Below are 13,843 nucleotides of genomic sequence, written 5' to 3'. Positions count from 1 at the left end.
GCGCGGGGAGGGACCTGCAAGCGCCCCACCCACGCCGGGGTGCAGTAACCCCGCGCCGCTCTGCGCACGCGCGGCTTCAGGCTGTCCGCGGAGCTCCTTGAGCCCGCGTGGGAAACCTGGGCGCTTCGCGCAGAGACGCCTTTGTGGCTGCTTCCTGGAGCATTTTTTTCTCCTTAGAGCTGTTCGCTGTTTTCCCTCTCACGCCGCTTTTCTGAAAGACGGGTTGTGCGCTTTGGGCTTATTCCTGGATGGTCCCCAAAGGTCCCCGAAAGGACCAGGCCCGGACACGTGGGGCCTTGGTTTCCGGCCGGAAGTCCCGGGAGGTGTAGGGCTAGAGTTCTGGCCGTGGCGGGCCGGTTTCTGCGTGCTGCGTGCGCGGCCGCGTGGGCTATGGGGCGGCGGTCGCGGGGCCGGCGGCTCCAGCAACAGCAGCGGCCGGAGGACGCGGAGGATGGCGCCGAGGGTGGTGGAAAGCGCGGCGAGGCGGTAGGAGCCGGGACCCGGCGGGCGGGCCAGGGGCTCCTCCTGGGCTTCCCGGACCCCGAGGCCTGCGAGGCGGCGGCGAGGGGGCGGCTCCTTGGGCCTCGGGGTAGACGTCTCTTTCCTTCCTCAGGGCTGGGAAGGAGGCTACCCCGAGATCGTCAAGGAGAACAAGCTGTTCGAGCACTACTACCAGGAGCTCAAGATCGTGCCCGAGGGCGAGTGGGGCCAGTTCATGGACGCTCTCAGGGAGCCGCTCCCGGCCACTTTAAGAATTACTGGTTACAAAAGGTAGGGAGGCAGTGCCTGATTTTTTGGGAGCTGGGGCCAGGATGCTGGAGGTTAAAGGCGACGGTGTTTTCTTCGACAAGTGTTACAGTGCCAGAGAACCGTGGCGTTTCAGCGGTTTGGATTCAGGAAGCATTGAGGTGGGGAGCACAGGGTCTAATGAAATGGTCACGGAGGTATTGCAGGCGCAAGGTTAGAAGACGAAATGAAAATGAGATCTGAGGAAGAGTCGGCTCCTGGGGAATCTTCCAGGAGGGAAGCTGAGGGTCTTACCTTTTGGAACGTAAGAGAATTTATAGAGAATGCATAAAACCCCTTGGTTCTCCCCCCCTCCGCGCCCCCCCTCCATCTTTGTAGTTACATCTTTCTAAATGAGTCGCAAGTAAAACTATAACTGTAGGATATGCTTAGGAGAGAAGGAATGCAGTGTTGCTCTTAGGGCTCAAACAGTGTGGATTGCTTAAATTTTGAAGGCATACAGTGTAAAAGTAGTGACTAAAGAATGTTTACTCTCCATGCAAAAGTTGGTTTTAGTTTTAAAACACTTGCAGTCTTAAATTTAAGAAGATACAATGTATTAACTTAGTTTTTTACATCAGTTTGAAACTTCCTTATTTTTCAATAGCCACGCAAAAGAGATTCTCCATTGCTTGAAGAACAAATATTTTAAGGAATTGGAGGACCTGGAGGTGGACGGTCAGAAAGTTGAAGTTCCACAGCCACTGAGTTGGTAGGTACCACAGTGCTTCATGCCGAATATTTATTTGGGATATTAATCTCTATCACTTGAATTATATTTCTTGGTACTGCATTTGCTGTTAACATGAAAGAGCTTGGGTATACTTTGCAAACATCCTAATGTTCTAGTACCTGGTGCTTTTATCAACATTACATTGCTACGCAAGTTTTCATGCGATTTGCGATTTGCAGCTTTATGAGTCACTGATTTCAGCCAGCTCTTCCTAGTACATCCAGCCTCTTCCTTTATGTCACCACTTCCGCCAGCTCCATGTTACAGCCCTTGTTTTCTCACATCAAAACTGTTGCAGAGTGGCTGCTTTGCCTTCAGAAAAAGGACAGACTTAGCTTGACAACAGTCTCCTGGTAGGTAGTCTCTTAGTGTTTTCCATTACAGACAGGTTACCGCTGTCTGCTGTCAGGTTGTCTCCTGGTACTTCGCAGTACAGACTGCACCAGCCAATGTAGCATTTCCGAGTCTCAGCACCCAAGCGTGCTACTACTCTGGGAGCTACCTCTTTCTTGACCTGTCCTGGAGGTGCCTTCTGGGTTACCTATTCCTCATGGCTCGGTTCTAGTCTCAGTTGTATGAAGGTGATCCCTTGTGCTGATAGCATCTTGTAAAGATGCTTGGAGAACTCCGGAGGCGCCAGTCCTTCAGTTAACTTATATAAGTGGGAAAGTCGTTATTATTAACTTTGAGGTATTGAGTTCTCAGAAAAGTAATGCACGAAAAGGTGAATTAAGCCGTTTTTTGTTTGTTTGTTTGTTTGTTTGGAGACGGAGTCTCACTCTGTCGCCCAGGCTGGAGAGCAGTGGCACCATCTTGGCTCACTGCAAGCTCCACCTCCCTGGTTCACGCCATTCTCTTGTCTCAGCCTCCCGAGTAGCTGGGACTTCAGGTGCCCGCCACCACGCCCGGCCAATTTTTTTGTATTTTTAGTAGAGACGGGGTTTCACCTTGTTAGCCAGGATGGTCTCATCTCCTGACCTCATGATCCGCCCACCTCGGCCTCCCAAAGTGCTGGGATTACAGGCGTGAGCCACTGCGCCCTGCCAAATTAAGCGTTTTGCATCAACTTTTGAGGTTTTGACTATTCCAGTACGTGGTGTTATCTTTCCTTTTTGGATAACCTTTAGTGTTCGCAAATCAAGGTCAGATTTTCATTAATCATGGGGTACAGATTTGCTTGTTTTTCTTTCATTGGCTGTTTGGATTTTCATTGTCCCTATCACAGATAAGCATATACATTCACAATGAATGCTGACTGGCCAAACATTAAGTCAGTATTCAACCAGTATCAAGACCGAATATCACCATCATGGAATGTGTTGCTGGGATATAGGAATAAATATGACCAACATCGTGAAACCCTATCTCTACTAAAAATACAAAAATTAGACAGGCATGGTGGCACACGCCTGTAATCCCAGACACTAGGGAGGCTGAGGCATGAGAATCGCTTGAACCCAGGAGGTGGAGGTTGCAGTAAGCCAAGATCATGCCACTGCACTCCAGCCTGGGCCACAGAGCAAGACCATGTCTCAAAAAGGGAAAAAAGAATAGATATGCCACATCTTAGATTTTTAAAAGCTTGAAGGGTACAGTATAGGAAAATGATACGGGTGCTACGTTGCTGTTAGTGGTCACTAATTGTCCACTGTAGTGAGATCAGTGGAAAAGGTAGATGTTTTTCAGCCTCTAGTTATGGCATTGCTGAGGTGAGGTAACCTTCACGAGATCAAGCTTTTCTTCCTCCTGGTAACTAGGTTGTAGACTTTGCTCAAGTCGTTTGGTTTGAAGATTTGATTGACGACACTGATTGTGTTGTACTTGAAGTAGAGGTCTGATACTGTAGTAGTCCATTTTCACACTGTTATAAGGACATCCCTGAGTAATGTATAGATAAAGGAAAGAGGCTTAATTGACTCACATTTCCACATGGCCGGGGAGGCCTCAGGAAGCTTAAAATCATGGCGGAAGATCTCTCTGCACAGGGTGGCAGGAGAGAGAATGAGTGCTGAGCAAAGGAAGAAGCACCTTATAAACCATCAGATCTCCCCCTGAGAATGAACTCACTGTTGTGAGAACAACATGAGGGAAACGGCCCCGGGATTTAATTATCTCCACCTCGTCCTGCCCTTGACACGTGGGGAATATTACAATTCAAGGTGAAATTGGGGTGGGAACACGAAGCCAAACCATCTAAAATATTTTAAGAAGACAGGATTACGATTCTCCTCAGGCATGTTTGTATTTTTAGCAGTGATGCATGTATGTGCTGCTTCACACAATCACCTGGAAACATTTGTTTCTAAAACCTTGTGTTTAGAAGCACAGAGATGGGATAAGAAATGCTTTTAAGATGAAGTTCCTGTCCAGGAGGAACGTTTCAGCATGTGTCTATAGGGAAGAGGTTTGCTCTTAAGGCACCTCAATGTGGGCATTTTCTTCTGCAGGCTCCAACAAACTAGGAGAAACCATACGATGTCAATAAGGCTTGCTAGTTTTTTATTATTCTCTGCAAACTACAGTTAAACTTGGATTTGATCAGCCCTTTTAACATTTAATAGCTGCTTTTCCATCTTGTTTAACAATGGGTCTGGGTATATGACAAGGTAATTACCAAACTCTTAGAATCTGCAGGTTGTCTGTAGTTGAAGAATGAAGGTGAATTGCTCTCTGCCAACAGCCAGCTATGTTTTTGTTTGCTTTAATTTTCTGAACACACAGCTGAAGGGTATGAACAAAACATTGTAGATCTGGGTTTCTAATATTTGGCTTTTTCCATTATCAATGATGGTTTCTCTATATTTTATTTTGAGACAGGGTCTCACTCTGTCACCCAGGCTGGAGTGCAGTGATGTCATGACGGTTCACTGCAGCCTTGACCTCCTAGGCTCAAGTGATCCTCCCACCTCAGCCTCCTGAGTAGCTCGGGCTACAGGTGCATGCCACCACGCCTGGCTAATTTTTTTTATTTTTTTGTAGAGATGGAGTTTCACCTTGTTGCCCAGGCTGGTCTTGCATTCCAGGGCTCAAGCAATCTTCCTGCCTTGGTTTCCCAAAGTGCTGGGATTACAGACATAAGCCACCATTCCTGGCCAATGCCAGTTTCTTGGCAGCTGTATTCTCTAAACATTTATTTATTCAAATTCATCTGTCAGTTTTAGGGTACTAAATCTCTCAGCAAGCAAGTAAAGCAGAAGCTTTCCAGGACTTCTGGTAATTTTCTGTATTGCTCAAGATGCAGAAATAGATCATGTAATATTCTTCCCAATCCTCTGGTACATAGTGAAATATAATTTAGGAAAACGTTTTTTGAAATTACATTTTCTAGAAGGAAAGTTATGTATAGGACCATAGCTTGGGCCAGTTTCATTTTTTTCTTACTTTCCATAGACTCAGAACAATGAGAAATTATCCTAAAGCATTCTTATAGAAGCATTGTTTTGACAACCAATCGTTCAGAGTGCACCTTATTGTCATTCTATTTATGTGCTGTTTACTTTTTTTTTTTTTTTGAGACAAGGTCTCTGTTGCCCAGGTTGGAGTGCAGTGGCATGATCTCAGCTCACTGCAACCTCCACCTCCTGGGCTCAGGTGATCCTCCCACCTCAGCGTCCCAGGTAGCTGGGATTACATTCCCCCATCACCATACCCAGCTATTTTTTCTATTTTTTGTACAGTTGGGGTTTTGCCATGTTGGACAGGCTAGTCTTGAACTCCTGACCTCAAGTGATCTGCCCACCTTGGTCTCCCAAAGTGCTGGTGTTACAGGCATGAGCCACTGCACCTCACCTGTTTACGTGCTTTTTAATGTCTAGATTGAGGATGGTTTGTCATAGATGTTGTATATATTTACAGAGTTCTTACCACTTGAGAATTTTTGATATGCAAAGATGACAGTGGTCCTTTTAACTTATCCTCTAAAAAGCCCAAATAGGATTTTTTCTTAAAAGACACAAGCTAAATTTGAATTAAGTAACTAAAAATTAAATATACCTCTCATTTTGTTTGATGTTAAAATCTACAAAGATTTAATAAACATTTTTTGGTTCATAAAAAGATGATGCTGTTCCTAAAGCTGTATAAGAAACATAATTTAAAAACATTTCTTGTAGAAACAGGGCCTCGCTTTGTTGCCCAGGCTGTTCTTTGTACCCAGAGGAAATAAACATTTATCTGTTAGTTTCTGTTTGTATTTAAATATTTCAGAGTTCCTAAATGTTTCTTTACATGAGATCAACAGCCTTCACAATTATAAATACTGTAGAATTTTAATCTTGTAATAGTACGTTTACATTTTGACTATCAGAAATTTGACGAATAAGACATATAAGGCTATATTTGTTCAAAGTATATCTAGACTGCTTATCTATATTTGAAAATGAAAATTCAGCTCTTTACAATAAGTCTAAATGGCATGTGGTGTTCATATTGATGTTTTAGTGATTTGGTAAGGCGATAACTTACATGATCGTACTAGCTTTGAGACAGACAAGTTCAGGAAGACCAGATACTATATGAGCTGGCATTTGGCTGTTTGCAAGTAGAGGTTACAGTGGCACAGCAGATATTTGCCCAATACTATAGCAAATGCCAAATTTGCATGTAACCTACTATTTCGCCTCTAATGAGTCCAAAAGATTATTTAAAACAATTCTTTTTTAAATTGGCTTATGAATATGATTTTCTTTTGGCTTTATATTTTTGAACACATTAAATGTCGAGGAGGGAACTGGGCTATATGAGATAGAATCAAAGCGCTGGGGACCTTTGGAGGGTGGCCGTGGACAGATTCAGCCAGTTTCGTCTTCATTATTTGGTAGAAAATGCTTTTCAGGTATATCTTGTAATATTTTGACTTGAGCAGTGTCGGGCTTTTAAGTCCTGAGTTTGTTTCCATCAAATAATCAGAGTTTAAAAGCAGTCAAATGTGTTTATGTTTTCCAGACATTCCAGTTTTATTTTCATGGTTTTCACTGTAGCTACAATTTGATGCATGGAAACATTGTGAGCCTGCATTGTTAAATTGAGTGTATTACTGCATCTCAGGTTTAGTGAGAATTGCTGAAACTATACTAAGATTTATGGCCGCGTGACGTGGTACACTTGGTTTGGCATTGGATTGAGCATGGTGCCGCGTGACATCAGTGTGCTCATTTGTATGGTGCAGATGCCTGTATAGGTGCAGGCCAAGTTTCAAAGCACATCCTGGGTGGGGTACAGTGGCTCATGCCTGTAATCCCAACACTTTGGGAGACTGATGCGGCCGGATCACTCGAGGCCAGGACTTCGAGACCAACCTGGCCAACACGGCAAAACCCCATCTCTACTGAAAATACACGTCTGTAATCCCAGCTACTCAGGTGGCTGACTGAGGCATGAGAATTACTTGAATCCGGGAGGCAGAAGTCGCAGTGAGCTGAGATTACACCACTACACTCCAGCCTAGGTGACAGTGAGACTGTCTCAAAAAAAAAAGGCAGTGTTTTTAGTATCCCCCATTTCTCCCCTAATTAAAAAAAATAAAAAAAATAAAAATAACATTGATGTCATCATTTATAGAAAGTTCAAATATATTCACAGATATGATGGCAGGTAATGCTTTATTCTTAGTTATATATAGGTAACAGCCTAGGAGCTCAAGTTAATGCATTAGTGGTTTCCAAGGTAGGATTTTTTTGGTATGTAAAATATTTTAGTGCATTATTGAACTGGTGTTAGAAATAATGAAAAATATATTTAAAAAAAAACTAATCAGGTATTTGTGGGACACTCTGACACTGCATTATTTTGATTCTGTGTGATCTGCACATGAAGTAAGTCATCTTGTATCTTTTTTTTCTGATGACCTTACCATTGTTACCTTATAATGGTGAAGAGCAGAGGAGTGTCCGCTTTTTCATCTGATCTCGAGCGTTTCATCATTATAATATTACAGTAATATGCATAATCTTGTAACCCCCATGGCTCTCCTGTTTCTGGTTGGGCCACGGTGTAGCTAGAGCCATGTTCCTTAAGCCTACAGCGACATCTCTGAGTGTTGCTGACTGTCTGTAGAGGATCGTGAGTAGGAGCAGGGAGAACAACATTCGAAGTCTCATTTGGCATGTGACTGATAGAAGCACAAAGTTGTCAACAGACGACTTTAGTATTTGTAATCCATAAATGTTTTGCTTTCTTTTTGGTCAGGTATCCTGAAGAACTTGCCTGGCACACAAATTTAAGTCGAAAAATCTTGAGAAAATCGCCACAGTTGGAAAAGTTTCATCAGTTTCTAGTTAGTGAAACAGAATCTGTAAGTTGATTTCTTTAGACTTGCTAGTTTCCTTAAACCTGAAAATGCATAGATGTAGTGTAGTTCTGTTTTTAGGTTCTTGTCACTAGAAGCAGTAGGTGGACATCACACACAGTAAAGATAACTGCAGTGTGTGTACCACCTGTGATTTCTGATTATTTGTATATCCGTTGCCTTGTTTGGTTTATCTAGTCATGAAATTCAGTAAGGATATCAATGCCAGCTAATTAATTTCTTGTTTCCTCTTGCTTGTGTATTTGGATGGCTATAGGGTTGGGGTGAGCACTGCACTCTCATTTCCTTCTTAGGTACACATTTCAGATGCCTGTTGTACATAAAAAGTAGTATGTTTTTAAGGCCATCTTGGTGGGGAATAGGTTTTTGGTTCTGTTTTTTAAAATTGATTTATTTTACTAAAAGTGAAGCTTTTGATTTTACTTTTTACTGTTTTTTTTTTTTTTTTTCTTACCACACGTTGCTCTTGGTAACCACAAAACCCCTAAGCACAGCTTTGGTCCTCACAGGACGGCATCTGTCTTCACATTCTCTGTAGCCACCCACATTCCTTGAGTGCAGTTCAGGTGCTGAGCTTTTTACCTTTAGCATCAGGCCATCCCCAGCAAAACAGCTATTTGCTTATGTACTAAATAATTCAATGAATGCCCATAAAGTTTGGGTATTTTTTTTTGTTTTTTGTTTTTTTGGAATTCTTAGTCTCACATTTAAAATCAGAGGTTTCGTCCTTCCTATTTTCTAAACTACTACTTTCTAGTAAATCTGTGTGTCACTAGATTATGGTTCTTTTTCACTTTGGCCTTCTGTCATCTAAGTAACCGACTAAACTGGGCTTGTGTCTGCCTGGCTTTTCCTTCCTGAATAGTAACAAGAACCAGGAACTAAGTGCTGCCACATAACCCCATTTCGTACTTGAGACCAGTGCACGAAAGGATTCTCCTGCTCAACTTTTAATCTAGATGGAAGGCCAAATAGAGATCAGTAAGCTGCTAGAGAATAGCTCAGGTTTGCACTTGGAAGAGAGCGTGGGGTTTGTGGGGTGTGATACACATGGATAGGTTGGAAGAGCCAGGTTTTGGCATGTTTGGAAGATGGAGGAGATGGGAGTTTAGGGTGGGTAGCAAATGTTGTAGGGAACTAGTATAGGTTTTTGATTAGGAGTCAGCGTAATGAGAGCTCTTGAGATGAATGGCAATAACCTCTGGGTTATGGAAAGCTGGCCACAAAACATCTACACAGGGTGGTCATGAATCTGGTGACTGTCTGCCGGGATGTCCCCATCTTACTTAATGCTTTAATCGAAACCTTGGATGGATACAGAAGGCAGGCATATCAGGATCACATGTGTAACTCAAAAGCTTGGAGTCAGTGTGCCTAGTGAGTGAATCACCACAGACTCATGCTGGCCAGAAACCCATGAGGTGAAAATTAGCAGCCATCAGTGTAAAAGCCTGTATTTAAGGCTCTTGACAGTCACATGCCTGAGTTTAAGGTGAGTGATGGATGCCTGGGTGGCTGTTCATTTCCAGAAGTCCCAGCTTTTGTAGGGTTGTGTTGGAGCAGAAGCCTCAGCTTCAAGGTGGTTAAAGTAGAGGTGTGGTTGAGGCTAGTGCTGGGCAGGGCAGGAGGATTTTGTCTGCACCTGAATAGTTCTGCCTTGTAACAGATGTCCTGGCCCACTAGAGAAGACAGAAGGCAAGGAGTGTGGTGAGGGATTTTAGATATTGAAGGTCTAAAGATGGAAAGATGGAAGCAGTGGTTGATGTCTTCATCTCTTTGAAAGGTAGTTATGAGAAATAGAAAGTGGACATGGGCTATGTCTGAAAATAGTGGAGGACTAAGAAATAGAATTTTAGGCAAGAAGGAAAAACCATCTGACAGTCACTTTCTGTCCTAAGTTGATGCTGTCTGTTGAAGGTATTTGTTTAAATATTTAATAGCATTTCTGTCTTTGAGAGCTGCCCCTCTAGCTTCTGTGCTCTACTGCGATGGGGAGTTGGGGCTCTGTAAGCTTCAAGTCCCTTTTCTTTCATGGAAGTTGCTATTATACCTGAATTTCTAATATTTGAATGGTATAGCAGCCATTTGTCCGCTAGTGTACAGATCCATCTCATTTAGTGTTCTGTGTGATAGTATGAGTTCTCTCGTTCTGTATAAGATTATGTGCTGTTTTCCCGTTGCCTTTGAAACAATGCCAAAGATTGAAATTGTCTGCGTTTTTTTTTTTTTTTTTCCTAATTGTTGCTGATTTTTTTTTTTTCCTCAAGGGAAATATTAGTCGTCAGGAAGCTGTTAGCATGATCCCGCCACTGCTCCTCAACGTGCGGCCTCATCACAAGGTAGCGTACAGCAACTCGAAACGCGTGGGCGGGCAGCTTGTCACCAGTGTCGTGCCTGTTTGTTTTGATGAAACCATTTTTTCTTAATATAATTAGTCCTTTTTTTCTTCTTTTCACTTTGGATAGAGAGTGATATGTACATATCTTAGTTTCTTTTTTTTTTTTTTTCATTTTTGTCCTACTTAATTTTTATGGTTTAGAAAATTTTCTCCCCTTTAGTTTTACTGATTTGTTTACTATATGGATTGTCTTCAGTGATGGTGATTGGCTAAATTAGGTTGAAAATGATAGTGAACATGTATTGAGAGCTCATTGTATGGCAAGCATTGCTCTGTGCTCTTTTTTCTTTTCTTTTTTTTTTTTTTTGAGACGGAGTTTCACTCTTGTTGTCCAGGCTGGAGTGCAGTGGCACGATCTTGGCTCACTGCAACCTCCGCCTCCTGAGTTCAGGCAATTCTCCTGCCTCAGTCTCCCAAGTAGCCGGGATTACAGGTGCGCACCACCACACCCGGCCAATTTTGTATTTTTAGTAGAGACGGGGTTTCTCCATGTTGGTCAGGCTGGTCTCGAACTCCTGACCTCAGGCGATCTGCCTGCCTTGGCCTTCCAAAGTGCTGGGATTACAGGTGTGAGCCACTGTGCCTGGCCTTGCTCTGTGTTTTTTAGGTGAATTAGTTGGCTTTATCATTCACACAACCCTCTAAGGGCAGATACTGTCACCATCTCCATTTTTCCAGATGAGGAAATGGAAGCAAGGAGAAGTAATTGAACTGAGGTTACGGAGCTGATAAGTGGCTGAGCTGAGATTTGAGCCTAGGTAGCTCTGTTCCTTAGCATTATGTTTTCATGATTCTTACTTGTTCATGTCTATATTTAGTCTCACTGGCTTCCAGTTTCATTCTCCTCCCATCCTCTTTGGAGACTGTACCTATATCATTCTGTGATTTTGGGGCAGTGTAGAATCCCTAAAAGTAAACTATGTCATGCTATAGACTCTGTAAAGAAGTATATTTAGATCTTGGACTAGAAATTGAAAAACTAGAATTGCTTTAAATTACTAACTGTAGAATATTTGTTTTTTTAAAAACATGAAACAGTTTCTTGCTTTGTTAATAGATCTTAGATATGTGTGCAGCACCTGGCTCAAAGACCACACAGTTAATTGAAATGCTACATGCCGACATGAATGTCCCCTTTCCAGGTATGCATTGGACTTGTGTTCAAAAGGGTAGGAATGCCACTTTGGCAGATTGTAGACAAGGAAAAGACTCTAACTTTGCCTGCTAATTTGGCTCTAAAGTCTCCTATGACAAGCAGTTGGGTTTTCTGTCTACCAGAAGTAGAACTGGACATCTTGCCTACCACCGTCAGTAGTACTCAAACAAACACACTCATACCTTGGGGGAGCTTTATTTTAGAATTATGTGTGTTTTCTATAAAAACGAATGGCATTTCTTTTTTTTTTCTGAGACGGAGTCTTGCTCTGTTGCCCAGTGCAGTGGCATGATGTTGGCTCACTGCAAGTTCCACCTCCTGGGTTCACGCTGTTCTCCTGCCTCAGCCTCCCGAGTAGCTGGGACTACAGGCGCCCGCCACCACGCCTGGCTAATTTTTTGTATTTTTAGTAGAGACGGGGTTTCACCATGTTAGCCAGGATGGTCTCGATCTCCTGACCTCGTGATCCGCCCGCCTTGGCCTCCCAAAGTGCTGGGATTACAGGTGTGAGCCACCACGCCCGGCTGCAGATGGTGTTTCTTTATCAAGCCTACTTACAGAAGATAGATTTCACTGTTTGAATTTTTAGTAACAATTTCCCCTTTCCCCCACCTTTGTTCATTATTATTACTATTATTATTATTATTATTACTTACTGCCTTACATGAAGGGTAGTAGTGTGTAGTTAAAAGCTACCATCAGACTCCCTGGGTTCAAATCCTAATCGGCAAGTTACTTACAGTGTTAGACATCCCATGTGAAATGGGACGAATCAGTATGTAGCTTGCGAGGTGCTCAGGAAATGGCAGCTGTTATAGTGACACCACGCCCCTTTCTCTTAAGTGGAAACAAATACCCCTTGTGATGTTTTGGAGTCAGCTTTCATCTCGTCCTACCTTTGTTCAGGCAAACTTCTCTAGTTCTGTTTTAATAGGCATATTTGTTAGGTCTGTTTTTTGAAGTCTTCTTTTTTACATTGTTTAAAGATAATGCCTTGGCTAAAAAGCCTGCTTCACTTTTCCCTGTTTTTAGTTGTTTTCTCCACATTGGCAGTAAAGAGCCTTGGTGTCCCAGCAGCAGCAGTTCTCCTTTTCCTATTGTGGATGTTTTGCGTTTCATACTGTTTTGAAGGGTGGCTTTGATCATACATGTTGTTGGTATATTTGCCTTTTTGCTGGGGGTGTGCGAAGAACCAGAAATGAGCAGAGGCACACCCAGTAGACTTCCCAGCCTGCAGAGCCTCCCGGGAAGAGCTTCCGTGTTCAGGTGCTTGGGGCCCCACCCTAGGAGCCTGACTCACAGTCAGAGCAGGGTCCCGGCTCGTGTTCAGGATTTTGAAACATTTGTAAGGTGATTTTGTTGTTTCTACACCTTTCTCCTCACCTTTTTTTTTTTGTAGTTAATCGTTACTAATAATAGAAAAGACATTTTTGGCATGGTAATTGGCACAAAGTGAATAATTGTTGAATAGATGACTTTTGAGGCTTTCAAAATTCGAGTGTCCACAAAATCCATCCAGAGCCACCTTGTTCCTTTTTTTGAACCACTTAACGTAATTCTGGAAAACCTTGACTGTGGGTCTTAAGTTTGGGGGATTGCTGCTTCTCACTGGCTGACCTTTGGAGGTCGCATATTTCAGGATGTGACTCCACTTAGGCTCCATTTCACCTGACACTGCAATTCTGTGCCTTCAGAGGGATTTGTTATTGCGAATGATGTGGACAACAAGCGCTGCTACCTGCTCGTCCATCAAGCCAAGAGGCTGAGCAGCCCCTGCATCATGGTGGTCAACCATGATGCCTCCAGCATACCCAGGCTCCAGATAGATGTGGACGGCAGGAAAGAGATCCTCTTCTATGATCGAATTTTATGTGATGTCCCTTGCAGGTATTTATCTTATTGGCCAGAAAGCCCAAATCCACTAAAGAAATCAAGTCAAATAGAGACTAAAATGAAGTTGTGCATGAATATGACACAATTGTACATAAGTCTTGGGGTGCGGAGAAAGATAGCGTGAGCCTAAACCAAAAGATGGACACGTAGATACGTCTTAATGAGAAGCAGCACAGCAGATGCTGGATAAAGAACAGGAAGGGGTGGTTGCAATAGCCTGCAGAAAGATAAAGAGAAAACAAAACAAAACAGAGAAAATACGTAAGAGGAAAATAGAATCGTAGACTCTTATTGTGGTGTGTTTTAGGATGTTATTGCTTGGAACAATTTGTGCATCCCAACTATTTTGTATTAGTTCTTCCAGTGAGTACAGTATATAAAAAACTTTGTCATAAAATAACACGTAATCACATTGGATTTTATGTTATTTAGTTGAATGAAAGAAATTTCGGAGTTCAAGCCCTTAAGAAATTCATTTTACTTGTGTTTTTATACCTTTCTTGAGATAATACGTCAACATTTTAGATATTTAGAGTTTAGATATAAAATAATACTCACGGTATAACAGAG

At 42.6% G+C, this 13,843-nt stretch overlaps 1 protein-coding gene across 2 annotated transcripts in view; it reads left to right on the top strand.

Moving 5' to 3' along the window:
- The first annotated feature begins 43 nt into the window (after window positions 1-43).
- NSUN2 (NOP2/Sun RNA methyltransferase 2) overlaps window positions 44-13,843 on the top strand; it is a 32,814-nt gene continuing 19,014 nt past the window's right edge. Inside the window, exons 1-7 of one of the 2 annotated variants that reach the window (XM_003807964.5) lie at window positions 44-486; window positions 614-771; window positions 1,394-1,498; window positions 7,706-7,811; window positions 10,094-10,165; window positions 11,282-11,366; window positions 13,075-13,267. In XM_003807964.5, the coding sequence (XP_003808012.1) occupies window positions 391-486; window positions 614-771; window positions 1,394-1,498; window positions 7,706-7,811; window positions 10,094-10,165; window positions 11,282-11,366; window positions 13,075-13,267 (815 nt within the window). In that variant the 5' untranslated portion in view covers window positions 44-390. The remainder of the gene's footprint in view (window positions 487-613; window positions 772-1,393; window positions 1,499-7,705; window positions 7,812-10,093; window positions 10,166-11,281; window positions 11,367-13,074; window positions 13,268-13,843) is intronic. The other variant, XR_004671386.3, reaches the window with a different exon arrangement.

Source organism: Pan paniscus, chromosome 4 (genome assembly GCF_029289425.2).
Source record: "Pan paniscus chromosome 4, NHGRI_mPanPan1-v2.0_pri, whole genome shotgun sequence".
Lineage (NCBI taxonomy): Eukaryota > Metazoa > Chordata > Mammalia > Primates > Hominidae > Pan > Pan paniscus.
Note: the sequence above shows the minus strand (reverse complement) of the source record. Positions and strands in the feature narration are given on the sequence as shown.